At 40.4% G+C, this 18181-nt stretch overlaps 1 protein-coding gene and 1 pseudogene across 8 annotated transcripts in view; both read right to left on the bottom strand.

Annotated features, from left to right (window-relative positions):
* The window catches only part of PTPRA (protein tyrosine phosphatase receptor type A), a 172791-nt gene that overhangs the window by 18873 nt on the left and 135737 nt on the right, over positions 1-18181 (bottom strand). For all 8 annotated transcript variants that reach the window (XM_055544336.1, XM_055544333.1, XM_055544335.1 and 5 more), the window contains 3 exons: positions 14161-14251; positions 12934-13010; positions 2864-2900 (listed from right to left, as the gene is read on the bottom strand). In XM_055544336.1, coding sequence (XP_055400311.1) covers positions 2864-2900; positions 12934-13010; positions 14161-14251 — 205 coding nt within the window. The remainder of the gene's footprint in view (positions 1-2863; positions 2901-12933; positions 13011-14160; positions 14252-18181) is intronic.
* LOC129625693 (proline-rich protein 13-like) lies at positions 7067-7619 on the bottom strand (annotated as a pseudogene).

Genomic DNA, 18181 nt, shown 5'->3' on the forward strand with positions numbered 1-18181 from the left:
TGACTGAGCTATTCAACAGCAGCAGCAGCATGCATTAGTATAAGAGGTCAACAGATAAAAATGGCTGAATTAGACTAAAAAGGTGAAGACAAAATTTTGAGGGGAGAACTTGTTTCTACAGATCTTGTAATACCTTTTTTGACTTTCTTCAAGAAATTTTGTACTCCCTTTGGTAAAAAGAAAAATATTAAGACGAGAAACAAATCATGTCAGAAGTGGACACATGCCAGAAAGATGTACAGAGGGAAACTGTTTCACTGCCTGGTAAGGTTAGGAAAAATCTCCTGAAGGAGGTGACATCTTAGCCATGTGTTAGGACAGATAAAGCAGACGTGAATTTAGAAAGGAGGCGTAGGGAGAAGAGGCACTCCAGGCAGAGGGGCCGGGGGCTAACAGTGTGAGACTCACATGGGCTGAAGGTGAGCTCACTGTGTTGGCGGTGTGGAGGAGAGAAGACGAAGCTAGGAAGATAGGTGAGGTACCAGAATCTAAAGAGCTGGAGGCCAGCTCTTTACAAAGGCTTGTTTTACAGATAATGAAAAATCATTATAGGATGTTCATGCGAGTCTGACAGAAGTTTTACATTAAGAAAGGTCATTCTGGTGGAAGAAATGCAAGGAACAAAGCTAGGGCCTACAGGGATCAATCAGTGAGCTACTGCAACAGAACGAGAAGAGCTGAGAGCAAGGGCGCGTGTCAGAGAAGGCGGATTTTGGAGCTAGAAACCGGAGGACTAATTGTATTTAAAGCGAGGGACAGGTAGGACATTTGAATGATCCTATATTAAGCTTGGTGCTTAGGTCTCCAAAGAAGTTATGAGAAAAAGCACCTCTGGGCTGAGGAAGTCACATTTCAGCTTCTGATGTTGAATCTAAAGAGTTTGTGAGAGTATTCTAGTGGAGGGGCACAAAGTTAGCTTGAAAATGTGGCTCCAGAGCTCAAGAGAGGCAGCAGCCAGTCAAACAGAGGTGGGTATTAGATGAAGTCTCTCAAAGAGGGGGTGGGAGTAGGGAGTAAAGAAGGGGTAAAGAATTCTGTGTAAACACAGAATGCTGGGGATCTTTGAGCATTATTCAAGTTCAGACAGAACAAAAAGCCGAGGAGGCAGAAGAATAGACAGAAATGTGCCACGAAAAGACAAGAATGGAATTTTAAAGTAGCCGCCATCTACAATTTTCAAGAGAAACTGTATTTAAGATGCAGAAAGAAGAATAACAGCTAGAGAGAGAATACTTAGAAAAGTGAGAAAAATCAAGAGAACAGAATGTCTGGAAATAACAGAGAGTTTCAAGGAGAGTGAAGTTCTGTGAAGTTCAAGAGGGAGTCTGAGAAAAGGCCCACTAGGAAATCAAAGGTGACTTTAAGAAATATTTTAGCATCAAAAAGGCACCACGACAAACAGCGGAAGAGACTGTATGTGGTTGTTGGTGCCAAAATCACTGAGTAGGTGGTAGATGAGCTGGGCCTTGGAGAGTGGCCCTGAATCGACAGATGGCTATAGAGGGAGGGTAGTGGGGCTTGGTTAGGCAAGGGCCAGGCCCTGGTGGAAGATGCACGAGCAAGGAGGATATAAGGCTTTTCCTGACCACTCTACTTTATTTTACCTCTATCCCTATTTTATCATGCTCACAGTACTGTCCAACAGAATTTTAGGCGATGATGGAAATGTTTCATATCTGCGCTAATACGGTTGTCTCTAGTCACTGTGACTAGTGTGACTGAGGAACTGAATTTAAAATTTTATTTAATTTTAATTATTTTATTTTGGCTGTACCACATGGTTTGCAGGATCATAGTTCCCTGACCAGGGATTGAACCCTTGTCCTTAGTGGTGAAAGTACAGAGTCCTAACCCACTAGACTGCCAGGGAACTCCCTAAAATCTTATTTTAAATAGCCACTTGTGGCTAGTAACTACTGTATTGAACAGAATAGCCACTTACCAAAGTTTCTGTTTATTTTGCTATAAATTATCCTCTAGTGGTAAAGAACCTGCCTCCCAATGCAGGAGACTTAAGAGATGTGGGTTCGATCCCTGGGTCAGGAAGATCCCCTGGAGTAGGAAGTGGCAACCCATTCCAGAATTCCTGCCTGGAGAATTCCATGGACAGAGGAGCCTAGGGGGCTACAGTCTACAGGGTGGCACAGAGTAGGACACGACTGAAGCGACTTAGCACAGCACGGCATCCTTTACCAACTAAAGGCTCCTTAAAGGCAGAGACCATACTCTATTTTATTCCTGTACATATTTCCATCACCTAGGCCAGTGTGTGGCACACAATAAATGGTCAATAAATATTTGTTGAATGATTAATTAAATGGGCTTTGATGGACCATAATAACATCAATTACTTTACAGTGCTACAAACATCAAAATATTTTTTGCTAGGATCCTAAAAGTGAGGACACTTATTAGAACTTTAGGCTGTGGAAATGTGTACAGAGCATGTATAGCACATTGGGTCCCTGATTTGAGGGTTTTTAGACCACTTTTCTGTGAATAATAGTAGAGCTCAGGCCCATTAGTGGGTAGAGGAGATGAGTCAGACTGGACCTTTGAGTCTCCAATCCTCTTTAGAGAAGCTCACTAGACTGTGTTGTTGTTGTTGTTGTGTGTGTGTGTGTGTGTTCTCCAGTATTTTTTATGTACATATAAAAAAGAATTTATTTCAAAGGACCCCTGGACACTACATCATCAAGATGAAGCCCCTTAATTAGAAACCTGCAAAGTACATTGCTTTTCTTTCAGGTGGTAATAATTACAGAAAAGCTAATACAGTCTGTGTAATCTGTTTAGGATTTGGAAGAAAAAACCCAAGCCCATTCACGGTTAAACCCAAGAGTAAAAAATTATCTTATTTTACCTTGTGCAGCAATGAATTTGTTCTTTTCCTGGTAGCCCTGGGAGTGGGGTGGGGGGAAATAGAGGAGAAAAAGAAAGTGAAAATCCAAAAATGGATAAGAATGAAATTCTCCAGACTCCCAACAAGTTTACAAAGCCTCCCTTGTGAAAAGGTCCAGGAAATTAACAAGAATTTCCGTTCTAGAAATTTTCAAGGTACTGATGTTTGAAACAACATCAAGCTTTGCATGTTGTTGTTTTTCAGTTGCTAAGTCATGTCCGACTCTTTGCAACCTCATGGACTGCAGCATGCCAGGCTCCTCTGTCCTCCACTCTCTCTCAGAGTTTGCTCAAACTCATGTCCATTGAGTTGGTGATGCTATCTAACCATCTAATCCTCTACTGCCCCTTCTCCTTTTGCTTTCAATCTTTCCCAGAATCAGGGTCTTTTCCAATGAGTCAGCTCTTTGCATCATATGGCCAAAGGATTGGAGTTTCAGTATCAGTCCTTCAAATGAATATCCAGGATTGATTTTCTTTAGGATTGACTGGTTTGATCTCCATGCAGTCCAAGGGACTCTCAAGAGTCTTGTCCAGCACCACTATTTGAAAGCATCAACTCTTCAGCACTCAGTCTTCTTTATAGTCCAACTATTACACCCATACATGACTACTGGAAAAACCAAAGCTTTGACAATACAGACCTTTGTTGGCAAAATGATGTCTCTGCTTTTTAATATGCTGTCTAGGTTTGTCATAGGTTTTCTTCCAAGGAACAAGCATCTTTTAGCTGGACAGCAGGAAGCAAAGCTTACATGGTCTAGGCAGTCTTCTTAAAGTGAATTATTAATGAACACTAGTATAAGAACATCCAAATAACAACTACTAGGCTAGATCCCATGGACGGAGGAGCCTGGTGGGCTGCAGTCCATGGGGTCTCGAAGAGTTGGACATGACTGAGCGACTTCACTTTCACTTTTCACTTTCATGCATTGGAGAAGGAAATGGCAACCCACTCCAGTGTTCTTGCCTGGAGAATCCCAGGGACGGGGGAGCCTGGTGGGCTGCTGTCTATGGGGTCGCACAGAGTCGGACACGACTGAAGCGACTTAGCAGCAGCAGCAGCAGGCTAGATCCTGTTCTGATGCTCTCTCAGCTGCTGACAATCTGAGTCTTAGTGTTAATGGATAGGAAACTTCCAAGTCAGAAGCATGTGAGGCTGAGCCCACACTAAGAAGGTAAAAAGTCTTTTGCTTGATGATGCTTCACCCAGGTGCAGAAGATTTCTGGGAATAGTCCATGGGTATGGTTAACAGCTCCCAGGTGTTTGACAACAGGGTTCTCCTTTACCAGAAATGGGAGACAAAGAAGCCAAGCAGCCTGGGGACATCACTTAATAAGATATCATATATTATCATACATATATATATCTTAATAAGATTTATATATTGTATACTGACACATATATATGGAATCTAAAAAGATGGTACTGATGAATTTATCTCAGGGCAGCAATGGAGAAAGACAGAGAACAGACCTATGGACATGGTGGGGGGAGGAAAGGGGAGGAGGGAGAGGGTAAGATGTATATCGAGAGTAACATGGAAATTTACAATACGTATATAAAATAGACAGCCAATGGGAATTAACTGTATGACTCAGGGAACTCAAACAGGGGCTCTGTGACAATCTAGAAGGGTGGAACAGGGAGGGAGATTCGAGAGGGAGGGGACATGGGTGTAACTATGGCTGATTCTTGATGTGTGACAGAAAACCACAAAATACTGCAAATCAATTATCCTTCAGTTAAAAAAAATGATAAGGATCCTCTGAGAAACTGACACTAGCAGTAACTTTCTTTTTCAGTATTTACTGTTTAGTCACACACCTTTTCAACCTCATTGTTTAAATGTAGTGTTTACTTGAGAAGTCCTAGGTAAATGAAAAAATCATTTGATTTAAAGATTGTAAATACCTCTGCTTCTTTCAGACAGCATTAAGATGGACAATGAGGGCAAGACAGTTTCATGGATGGGACACCATGTCACACCAAGGTGATGATGTGAAATACAAGTCTGCAAGGCAGTGGCATAACTGCTGCTCAGCACTGGAGAAAGCTTTAGGCCTCAAGATGGAGATGTTCAGAATTAACAAGAAGTTTGTTAAAATTTTTATTTAGAAGAGCAATTTAAGTTTTTCCAAATGTTTTTAATCAGTAGAAGATGAAAACTGATAAAACCTTAATTCAGGATGCTGCACTTTGGTTACAGCACTAAACGTGTAATTAAAACCGAGTTCTTAGATTATGTTAAGCTATAATATATCCTTGCTCCAGGAGAAGTAGCTGCCAAACTCTCACTGGAGTGTGTGGGTCATGAATAGCTTAAAAGCACAGTTGGAGGGTCCAGCCCGCAAGTGCTTCCTGCTCCATCTTCATTAGGAGTGTGCTATATATTCCCTATGAAAACATGCCTACATAATGATATGGTGATATTGCTTAACCAATAAGGTAAAACTAGAATGAGGCCAAACTACTGATCTTCCCTGTGTTATATTCAAGGGAAAGAAGAAATGTGGCTCCCGAGATCTTGAGACATCTTTGGATTCTGAAAGTCAAATGCCAAGTTGGCTCCATGTGGCATCTACATTTCTACCAGTTTAAAAACAAAAACAAAACACTTCTAAAAAAATCCTCTAAATATTCTTAGACACCTAAGAGTAAGTGAGGAAACTGGTCTCTCCTAAGACTTCAGGCGGGAAGCCCAGCTGCCACCTGTTCCACTGTCTATTTCATCTTCTCTTGTTAACAATGTCAGGTTCACTTCGGACCTTTGTAGTCTCCAAACCACAGGTCCCACCCCGTCCCCAACTGCTGCCACCATTCCCTGGTACCTGACACCACTTCTCTTTAAGATTCATGTGTGATCTTGGTTCTCTGTGTGCACAAAGGGCTCAGTAAGTGATTGCCAGGACTGGGAATGTTGATAAGAAGATTCTTTTGGGGGTAAGCAAAAAGTTAAAACTAATAGGCAATAGCTAAGAGGTACAGTGTTTCTTTTCTGAGGTGATGAAAATGTTCTAAAAGTGATCACTGTTGCACATATCTGTGAACAGACTTAAACCAGTGAATTGTAAACTTTAAGTGGGTGAAAATTATGGAATGTGAATTACATCAATAAAGCCATCCTAGGTGGTATGTGGTAAAGAGGCTGCCTGCCAATACAGGAGACCTAAGAGATGTGGGTTTGATCCCTGGGTCAGAAAGATCCCCTGGAGAAGGAAATGGCAACCCACTCCAGTATTCTTGCCTGGGAAATCCCATGGAGAGAGCAGCCTGGCAGGCTATAGACCAAAGGGTCGCACAGTCAGACACGACTGAAGCAACTTAGCATGCAATGGAAGCATTAACTTGGTACACTTACTAAAATTCAAGGAATTCTATTGTTTCAAATGTCTGAATTACTGTTATATAACACTTACCAAACCCTATTTTTTCTCCCAACATGATTGAGGTATAGTTTATATAAACTTACCTTACATACCTCAGTCACGCTGGGAGAAAAAATAGGGTTTGGTAAGTGTAACTGGCAGCCCACAACAAATGGCCTCAATGTGCTTTAGCAAAGGCTGCTGTCTGACCCTCCCAGTCCAGAGCACATGTGCTCCCTCTTTCCCACTGGATCTCTCATCTGCACTCAACTCTGCTGACCACTGAACACCTTTCTCCATGCTTTATTCTTTGTCCTCTGAGATGCTCTTCTCTCCTGTTCTTCTGTCTCACTCATGAGCACCTCTTGCCCATTGTGCCTTGGCAGAGGTTTTTGGACTCCAGGATTTACTCTTCTGTCTCTAATGGCTTTGGAATCTCTCCCCTGAGCTCAGATCAATGCCCAACTATGCTGGATACATCCACATGGATCACCCTATACCTTTTTTTTTAAATACAAGAAAGGCACAGGTTGGTTTTCTTTCCCCATAATTAATTTTTCACAGCATCTCTCCAATAACAAGTATTACAAATGAAAGTGAAAAAAAATCACATTTTACAGATTTTAGATTTGTCTTCAGCATTTAGTTCAAATCTCACCATCTTCAAAAAACATTTCTCTTGCAAAACTCATCAGCTAAAAGTTCTATCCAGGCAGTAGGAAGATGGTCTTTGCTAGTCCATGGCGATTCTTCTCCCATTTTCCCTAACCACTTAGGGCTGAACAGCAGAGTGAGGCACAGATGGTGGGGGTGAGGGGAAGGGACACAAGGGCTAATTTCCCCTAGTACAAGATGGCATCTGAAGCTTGATGAAGAGCAGGATTGGAGAGACCTGAGGAAGGGTCCAGGCCCTGTATTCAGTCGGAGTCACGGCTGGTAGTGGAGGAGCGGGAGGAGGTGTGTTGCCTACCATGCTTGTGGTGTTTCTGCTGCTTTTTATGATCGTTCTTCATTTTCGTCTGCATCCTTTGTCTGTCACCATTCCTGGTGCTACCATGCCAGGAGCCAATGGGTTCACAGGATACATGCCAGGGGCAGGTGGTGGGTATGGGCAGGGGTATAGACCTGAGGGTTGGCATCCTAAAGACCCTGGTTGTGGCACAGGATAACAGGGCCCACCAGGGGGAAGAGCTGGATTCCCCTGGGGTCCTCCTGGGGGAGTGGGAAGGTGGGCCTAGAGGAAAGGTAGTGTTGGCAGGTGGTGGATGAGCAGGATTGCAACCTTCAGGGTGCTCAATGTTAGGCAGGTGTGGATGTGGCCCTGGCTGCCCAGCACTGGGATTTCACATGTTCAGTGTTTCCTCCAGCTCAGGTCAATATACTCTACAGAGTATCACGCTATACTCTCTCATACATAATCGATCACCATGTCCTACTAAATTCTACCTCCAAAGTGGTTTTTACTTTGATAATTCTCCAACCCTTCTACCCTCACCATCCAGAGCCTGATACTGTAACAGCCTCTAACTGGCCCTTCCTAAGTCCATACTGCACACAGTAACCTGAGTGATCAATATTCAAATGTGGCCATGTCACTCCTTATCTTTAACACCTTTCAGTGTTATCCCACTGCCTAGAATAAAAACTCAGCTGCCGGGAGCCGGCATATTGCATATTGAGTGCATATTGCATATTGAGTGCAGCACTTTCCACAGCATCATCTTTCAGGATCTGGAATAGCTCAACTGGAATTCTATCACTGCCGGGAGCCAGCGTGAGGAATTCCGCCCATGACAAAGGTCATGAGGAAGGAGGCTCGGCATACGCAAAGGCGGGATCGAGCCTCAGGAGTCCCCCTGGAAATTCTCGAGCATCTACCCCCCAAACCAGAGTCTGCCTACTTTCTGCTTTGTGCTTTCACCTACACCTCTGACTTTACGGGGGGCTGTCTCCCACTACCTCTCTCTGAAAAAAGAGTTAGCTTACAGCTCCAGTTAATAATTCTTGGATGTGACAGTGTTTCAACCTACAAACTCCTTTGGAAATCCTCTAGCCTGCCTGAATGGGTTTTTCCGGCCACATGTGATTGTTCAGAGCCTCCCAACTGTGAGAGGCAGGAGATGTTCTAAACTGCCTAAACACAGATTCCTTTGAGTAGTTAAAAGATTGATTAGAAATTGTATTGGTGAAGGGTTTTTCACTTATTGAGCCAATGTTTGCTGCTAAGTCTCCATACTCCGTACCTACTGTGTCCTTGGCAGTGTATTGATTGATATAATGGGTGTATAGAAATGTAAGTAGTAGCCTCAATGTTTGTAACGTTGGACCCTTGAGTTAATTCTTTTCTTGATTGAGCCCACCTCACCTTTGCCCTATAGGAATGCAGCTTTGTCCAATGCTTTTTTGGAAGGCTGGTGCCTGACTTTGGAATAATCACCTTTAGAGAAAAATAAGTTTCTTAAAATGTTAACAGGCCTCCGGGCCAGAAGATGATGTCAATCACCTGAACTTTTGCATATGATAAGTTTGAAAGCCTGGCTTCAATTAGGACCAGGAACTGCTGTCCTTGCATGACTCCACCCCTTCCCCCATTATCCTCTATGCACAACTTTAGGTATAAAAACTACTTTGGAAAATAAAGTGCGGGCCTTGTTCACTGAAACTTGGTCTCCCCATGTCGCTCTCTCTTTCAAATTCTAGCTGAGTCTCCATCTGGAGCGCGGAACCCACCATGCTTGCTAATTATGCCTGGGCTTCTAAGATCCGACCGGGGAGGCCTCAGTGTCTCCTCTCCTTCGGGAGAACGGAAGGACGCCTGTGGCCTACGTAAGTGGTGCAAACTTCTTGTCTTGAAGTTTTATTGGTCTCCCGCGTAAACCAAGCTACTCAGCCTCTTTTCTCCACTGAATTTTCCTACTGAGCTATCCTCATTCTATTACTCTTTATATCTTTGATGAATAAATAATTAAATAGGTCGCCGACGCCGTCCCCGCTTCGAATACCCTGGATCAGCCGGGGCTGGACCCCGGCACTCAGCTGTACTGAAAATTTGCAGATATTTTAAGGTAGTTCAATCAACATCCAGTCCCACCCACTAACAGCCTGACCTCCTTTCTATAGAGGCTGAGAAACTAAAAGCTGAATTCCCCAGACTCTCTTGCAGCTCTGTTCAGCCTAAGAACTCAGTTTCTTCCTAGTCCCACATAAGACTTGGGACAGAAGTGAGTAATGTGAGATGGTGACTGTGCTAGGAAGATGTAGTCTCTGGGAAAGCATGGCAGCAGAAGCATTGAGTTCTTCTGTAGTACCTGCAAAGGAGTTCCACTCCGAGAGTCATACGGGGCAGCTGGGTACATCTATGGCTGCTCTGTTCCTCACTGAACACCACCTTGCAACTCTCCCACAGATTTTTGTAAGCTACCTAGTATCTAACAATAAACCCCTTCTGCTTAAAAGAATAGAAAGCTGACACTGTTGTCTGAAACTAAGAACCCCAACACACACCTAACATTCAGTGCCTTCTAAGACTGAGCTCCTGCCAATCCTTCAAGCCTCGTTCCTTCCCACCTTGTACCTCATAACTAAGACTACTATTTCCAGTCTCTGACTTCACTCATACTTTTCTTTTTGCTTTAAAATTTCTACCTGTCTTTCTTCTCTTGAATGTAGACTTACCCTTTAAAATATTCAGCTCTACTGGATCACCAGGTTGGCTGAATGTTTCCTTAAGTCCCAAAGAATCTGGCAGTATCTCCTTTGCACATGTTGCACACTAAAGATAATGATCTACCTGTAGGTAGATCACACTAGGGACTACACCCTATCTCTGTAACCTCTAAGCCTATCCCCCGTGCTTACCACACAAAAGGTGATCAAAAAATGTTGCTTGAATTGAATAAACTTAAATCTTCTTTAAGCCCTGACTCTTACTCATGGTTCACCATAGCTTTTTCTTGCGTTTCTACTTTCACTGAATTTTTAAGTGCCCCCAATTTAACCTCTTCATCTAAACTTTCATTTCACCTATTAATAACCTCCAATAAACCCCATGGCATTACAGGATGCCCTACTGTGAGCTCCAACTAAGCATGGCCAAAGCAGAAGGCATGTTTCCTTTTAGTGCCTTGCTTATTATGACCATCAAGACCCACCTTACTTGCTTACCAGTCTTCACATCCAACTTACTTTTGTCTGTCTTCACCTTCAGTGTGGGAAGGATCCAAACTGGTTACAGTGACAGACGCTGCTGATTACTAACTCAAAAGCTATTCCTCCCCATTCTTCCTTGCCATCAAAACCATGCTTTTGTTTGGACATTTACCTTCTACTGGCTTGGAAGATGACAATTCCTCAGCCCCAGAAGGGTAAATCAAGATAATTCTCAGTGCCTTAGCCAGTGACTAGAGACAGGGTGTAAGCATGTGATCCGATGCTGGCCTGTTGGCTCTGAAGGGCACTGTACTGGACAGGCTTCTGAGAAAGATCATGCTCCCAAATAAAGAGGAAAGCATATGTACAAATTCTCCACCTCCTCCTCCTCTGTGCTGCTTGTTGTGTGTATAAGAAATGTTTGGAACTGCTACAGCCATCTTGTGACCAAGAGACACTGCCAACAGGATGAAGACATCTGAGTAGAAAGATGGAAACACCTGTTTTCTTAAGGATGTCACTGAGTCACAGACTCAGCCAACCCTGAAACTGCTGTATATTTTCTTTCAGATTATATGAGAAGTAAATGTTCCTGTCCAGACCAATTTTAGCTGAGTATTCTGTTACCTTAAGATGGAAACATTTTGACTGATACTGCTATACTCTTCCATATAATATTAAACTCAATCTATTCCTCCTTACCTGTTCATCATAATCTTTGATCTAAATTCTGGGAATCTTATCTGGTTACTAGCCTTTTTCCACTTTCCTTTATCTACCACAGCAATCATTTCTTGTAGGGTTCTTTTCCTTCTAACTATAAACATATGACCATCCCTATGAAACACATATACAGGAATTTCAGCAAATCCATTCTAGTGAGGATGCCTGCACCGCTCCATTTCTGAACTCCATCTGATAATCTATTTATTAGCCACAGCCTCTTTTCTTCCACCTTTCTCCTTTTTAATCCCAAGACTGCTCTTTCAATTTGTTGAAACCTGGTCCTTGATCCCTTCCTTTCTCCACCGAACCTGAAGACCTTAGCTGACTACTTAGAGGAGCAACTGACTTCTTTAGTCCTATTAACTGAGTTACCTCATGTTTTCTGCATATCACCAATCCTAGGTACAATCGGAGAAAATCACACAACTGAGGCCCTTATACATCAATGATTTCCATCTTAGGTAGGTCCTCAGTGCAGCTAAACATGTTTTTTTTCATGCCCTTTTCCGTGTTCTTTCTTACTGATCTCAGTACTCTCATGTCACAGTCCCATCCCTCCTTTTCAGCAGATAACCCTGACTTAACTTCTCAGAAAACACAGATGAGTTCCTTCAGCTTGATTTATTCACACTTACAAACCAATTCTATCTATTCTATATTCCTTTACCAGCAAATTAAGAGGAAAAACTTCCTTTTTTATGTTCAATGCTAATCTATTGGCTTAAAAAAAAAAACAAAACTGTGGTAAAATATATACAACATAAAACTGATCACTGTAGCCATTTCTAAGTGTACAGTTCTGAATAAATAAGTTTATTCACATTGCTGGGCAACCATCATCACCATCCATCTCCGAAACATTTTCATCTTCCTAAACTCTGTACCCATTAAATGATAATTTCCTGTTCCTCTCTCCCTCTAGTTCCTGGCAACCACCATTCTACTTTTTGCCTTTAAGAATTTGACTACTCCAGCTACCTCACATAAGTAGAATTAGAAAGTATTTATCCTTTTGTGACTGGCTTATTTCACTTGCCATAATGTCTTCCAAATTCATCCATGTTGTAGTATATGTCAGAATTTCTTCCCTTTTCAAGGCTAAATGATATCCCATTATATGTATATACCACATTTTACCTATTCATTCTTCCCTTGATGGGCTGCAATCACCTTAGCTATTGTGATTAATGCTGTTATGAATATGAGTGTACAAATTTCATCAATATTCTCTTCATGCTTCAGTAGTCAGGCTTGCTCTTTTTAGCTCTCTTGCTTACTTTCTTTTTTTTTCAAACTCTCCCTCTACTGATTCCTTCCTGTGAGCCTATAAAACATACTCATGTCTCTCATACCATCTCTATAAACATTCTCTAAATCACCCTAAAAACCTCCTTCCAATTTCAGCTCTTCTCTTGAAGTAGACATGACTAGCCAGACTTATCTGGAGTCAGATATCCTTGTCCTGTTTCCCTACTTTTACTGTAGATGGCAAGGTGTGATTCTGTTCTTAGTTATCCGAATAAGCTCAATAAAGGATTCACTGACTCCTACTGTGACGTATACATTTAGATTCTGATTTCTGTGTGGGAAAATTTTGGTAGTGATGACAGATAAACATAAGAATACATTTTAAACTATCTGTTTGATCTTTAAAAAAAATTTTTTTTAGTCTCTTAAAAAAATTATCCTCAGGGAAAACTTGTAATGACAAGTAATCCTCCTTATATGCAGCTGGAAAAGAGCCAATGGTCAGTCAAGGTAACAATGAGAAAAACTCAAGTTTCTTACATTGATGAATGAAGCATTGATGTAATCAGAATCTGGAACTCCTTCAACTGGTGTCAGATGGACTCGAGAATGGTCATCTAGAAAAAAAATTTTTTTTCAATTAAATTCAATTTTATTTTTCCCTGGTCCCAATGCAAGCAGGCCAGTTGTGACGATGTAGAACATACACCTGTATAAGTTGTCACTGCAACACTATTTATAACAGCAAAAATTCAAACATACCTCAACCATAATATGGAATAGTAAGCAGATGATAAAAAAGAAAGTGAATATTCCTATTTCTTGACAATTGCCAATATATATTAGCTTTGTTTTTATTTTACATTTCTTTACATTATAGTCTCAGATATACAACATTATAAGTCAACATCTGTAATGACTACAGTGATTACCACAAGTCTAGCTACCATCCATGACCATGCAATAGACCCCCTCCCTTTCATTCATTTTACCCACGTTCAACCCCCTTTCTCTGCAATAATCAATAATCTGTTCTCAGAATCTATGAGCTTGTGTTTGTTTTTTTTAGATTTCACATGAGTGAAATCATACAGTATTTATCTTTCTCTAATTTTCCAAGATAACAGCAATGTATACAGCATACCAGTTATACTAAAAAAAATACACATTTATACACAAATAAAAAGACAAAAGTATCTATAAACGGCTAGTATAGTGGTCTCTAATTATATTATGCACCCAAAAATACACCAGGAATTTTTAAAAGAATTTTTAAAAAAGCAATTATAAAAATAAAGCAAAGTTCAAACATTTTGCTCTCGCATCCCACTGGATTATGTATATTCTATTCTGGAGGCCACTAGCCTAGAAAAATGTCCATTAAGTTACAGATAAACAGATTCATAATGACTAACTCTGGGAAGGAGTTATGAAGAGAACTCTAAATTAGAATTTTTTTGCAATAAGCAGCAAAAAACTCCACAACAACCACTTTATATCTGGTTTTAGTGAAATTGTTCTCTTTAACCTCCTAGAAACTTTAGGTCTGCCACAAAAAACCTGGTTAAGTACCCCAACTGACTTGATGAGCACCTGGGGATGCCTGGGGAGCCATAAAGGCTCTTTCATTCTATTCTTATTACCCAAAGTTTTCACTCTATTCTTATTACTTGTCTTCCCATGATCAATCACCAGATTCCTTCTATCCTCAGAAAACCTGGCTATAGATGCAGTTTCAGTTTGTATCCCAAGAAACCCTACACTCACAAGGCAAGATGTTTACGTATCGATTTTTTTCCTTGTTCTCCTCCTTGGAGGCAGCTTCACAGGTGGCCTGGATAGGACAAGCAGGAAGAGCCTAAAAGGTTAAGAGAAATTACAGGAGTTATTCATAGGGATAAGTACCAGACAAGTAAACTGCTGCACCATACTCTGACCTGGCAGCAAGTTCTACCTTTTCTTGGGGAGAAAAAAATATGCCCACATAAATTGCTACAGCCTAATAAAGACAGTGCACTTCTTTTCTAAATAGTTCCTAAGCTACGTAGAGTCCGAATGCCCAGAGGTCTGAATGCCCTTTCCATTACTATAAGCATGCTCTTTACATGATTACTCTATGGTTAGGGGCCCATTACAATGCTAGATCAAAAGGCACCCCCCACCCCTTACTGTATATAGGAGTGGGTGGCATAACTGAAGGGATGGGCCATTTATACTCATGCTGACCCACCATGCAAAGTTGATATGCATTTCAAGAGTAAACCACACAGGAGGGGTCTGGATGGTCAGCTGGGTTAGGGGCCTGACAAGCAGGTATGGCAGCCCAGCCTCTAGCAACATGTGGATAAGGTTGGTGGGTGAGACGGCATTCACGGGGATGCAGCAGTTAGAAAGCAGAGGACTTGGATGACGTGACATGGAATCTGCAGCAGTTTTGGAGCAAATGTAAATTAGCTGGCACTGGGAGGTATGGAACAAGTATCAATAAATGGCTTGATATAAGATAGTCTGCACTACATGAACTTGAGCAAATTGGGCAAAGTTTCCCATAAAATTGGGATAATAATATCTGCTACATAAGGAGTAAATAAGATAATCTCATGTCTGGCATAGAATAAGCATTCAATAAATTAGTTTTATAGGAGGAGGAAGCTAAACTTTATTATTTGAACTGTTTTCTTCTTCTATGTTCTATATATTCAAAACTAAGAAAGCAAAAAAAAAAAAAAAAAGTTTAAAATTATAACCTAGACAACCTTCCTGATAAGTGATTTGGAAATATGCTTTAGAAGCCTTAAAAATATTCATACTCTTTGACCTAACAACTCTGGATTCTAGTCTAAATAAAAATCTCAATGCTCAGATTACTTACTTTATCATTGTTTAGAACGACTCCAAACTGAAAACAACCTTAGTATTCAGCAGTAGGGGAACAGTTAAGTAAAGTATGGTTTGTGTGTTACTTTTCATTCACTCTTTCAACAAACATAAAATGTGTACCTCTTAGGTACCAGGTTAGGCACAGAGCAAACAGTGGTAAATCAATCATATACATAGCTCTTGCTCTCATGAACAATGCAAACTTGTAGGTGAAAGATGGATATTAAATAAAACAAATATAAAGTTACATACCAAGGTATATGCAATGAAAGAACAGAATATTACTAGAGAAAGAATCAAAAGCCCAAGAAATACCCCAGTACAGACTGAGGGGTAGGTCTCTATGAGGAAGGATGAGTATGGAAAAAAGTATTCCAGGCACAGAAAAGAGCATGTGCGATGATCCAGAGGCAGGAGAACACTTCGTTTGTGTGGGGAAATAAAGTGTCAGGGAGGGTGTTATGCACAAAATGTGTTGTGCACAAAGGGTGTTATAAACAAAGTGTGGTTAGTGGGAATGGCAAGAGGAAGTGGGAGGAGCTTAGTTAACAAGATCATGTATTTCCATGTAGGTCCTTTAATAGGAAGTTTGAGTTTTACTTTAAGTGCATGAGGAAACCATTTAAAGTTTTTAAATTGCAGTTCATTCTACATGTTAAAGAATCACTCTGGCTGCTGCATGGAAAACGGGCTAGGAGGAAGGCAAGTATAGAATGTAGAAAGGCGATAGTGCAAGGAAATAGTCACATCTGCAATATATCACACAGTTAGAATTACTATATTTAGAGATGGAATGAACAAAAGGGAAGTTGGGGAGAGAAAGAGACAGGAATGAAAGATGCTTGCAGGTTTCTAGCTTGGATAATAATAATAAAGATTAAATTAAGTAAATGCGAGCCTAAAAAGAATCAATTTTGTCAGATAGAAGCAAGACTTTTATGAAGGAACAAATATATTTCCTGGGAACCAGCAGTATAGTGGTAGGAGAAACTAAAGTGAAAGACCACAAGATAACAATAATCATCAAAGTCTCATAGTCCATCTACCTTCGCTTACTCAAGAGATTTTCTTTTCACAGTTAAAACCCTAGAGGTCCTCCATGTTATTTCCCTAAGAAAAGCAATTTATTTAGACCCAGTGCTATCAACACATTAAAGACGAAAAAAGTTTCCTGGGCTGGAAGATTGGAATTTCCCAATTCACCCACAGTTTGCATTCTCTTCACTAAGACAGGCTAGATTTCCATAGGTTTCCACCTTGATGCAGGGTAGGATGAGACAAGATTTTAAAAGCCCTCACGACTAATCATAAGGCATAACTGTAACATCCCTTGTCTAAAATGATATAGAACAGATGTAGAGACAACAAGATTCTTGAAAATAATCCTCAAGGTCAGTAATGACAGTGACCACATCTCAGAGTCCTGTCAGCATCCCTAACTCCCCCAGTCTTGATGAAGAAAAGTTAGGTCTCCAGGTCGATTGAGGCTCCAAAAAGCAAAGTTAGGAAGAAACTGGAGCCACTGTTTGACAAGAGAAAATAAAAAGTTTCCTTTAGAGAACATGTGCTAGATGCAAAATGTCACACTAAAGAGCTGAGGTCAAGGATGAAAACACGGGAATCCTATTTCTTTCAGTTTCTACTCTGACAAACTGAGCCTGGAGAGCCGGACAGAAGCAGCTAAACCAGAAGGCTCTAAGATGTTAAATTCTCCACAAACAGGAGGTGGCATCAAAGACCATTTCATCCCTTGCTTCAGCCTTTACAGGATGCAAGGCTTTTTTTTTTTAATGTCAATTAAAATTTTTTCTTCAATTTTTACATTTATCTTTTAAAAAAGTATATCCACCACCCAATTTAACTTAGAAGATGTTCTCTTTAGGTCCTTCCTCATCATGTCTTCTACGTTCTCTCACAAGTAAATTTGGAATTTTGTACTTATTATCCCTTTGCTTTATTTGTATCCCAAACATTCTGTATCTATAAAAATATATTTTTTATTGTTCAGTCTATTTTTTTTTTTAATAAAAATGGAATGATTATCAAGTGGTGACTTGCTTTTTTTGCCCGACATTACATTCTTAAGATTCACTCAGGTTGTTCCATGCAGCTGAAGTTCATTCATTTTAACTACTTGGTAGTCCTTAATTTTTAGTCCATACCAACATTTATTTTTCCGTTCTCCTACTGATGAATATTTGGGTTGTTTACAGTTAACAATCTGCTTTGAGCACTAACTGTGTTTCCTCATGCATATGCACATGAGTTTTAGGGATGAGTACCAGTAACCTTATCAGAAGAGGCCAAGCAGTTTTTCCAAGTAGTTACACCAATTCACACTCCCACCATCAAAGTGTTTCAGCTGTTATGTATCCTCATCAAAAGTTGCTATAATCAGACTTTAAATGTATCAATATAGGTTTACTTTACATTTCTCTGATTATTATTATTAACCATCTTTTCACAGTTTACTGGTCTTTCCTCTTCTGTGAAGAACCTGGTTGAGTGTTTCCCCATTTTTCTACTGGACTGTTTCTTACTAATTTGTAGGGAGTTCTTTATGTGTTCTGGATACTCATTGTATTATCAGTTATAAGTGTTACAAGAATTTTTTTTTCCAAGTTTGTGGCCTGCCCTTTCATTTTATGTTATTTGTTTATAAAGAGAAGTTCTGCATTTTAATGTAGTCAAGTTGATCAATCTTTTCCTTTATAAACATTTTAAATCTTAAGAATGCTTTCCTATGAGAGATCATGGTATATTTTCCTACATTATTGTCTCCACATTTTGTCTTTTAAATTTCAGTGTTTACATCAACTGGGATTGATTTTTGGTATGAGACAGGAATTCAGTTTCATTTATCCCCACCCAGTCGTCCAGCACTGTTTATGTAAGGACCCTCCTCTCC

Source organism: Bubalus kerabau, chromosome 13, assembly GCF_029407905.1.
Source record: "Bubalus kerabau isolate K-KA32 ecotype Philippines breed swamp buffalo chromosome 13, PCC_UOA_SB_1v2, whole genome shotgun sequence".
NCBI classification, from domain to species: Eukaryota; Metazoa; Chordata; class Mammalia; order Artiodactyla; family Bovidae; genus Bubalus; species Bubalus kerabau.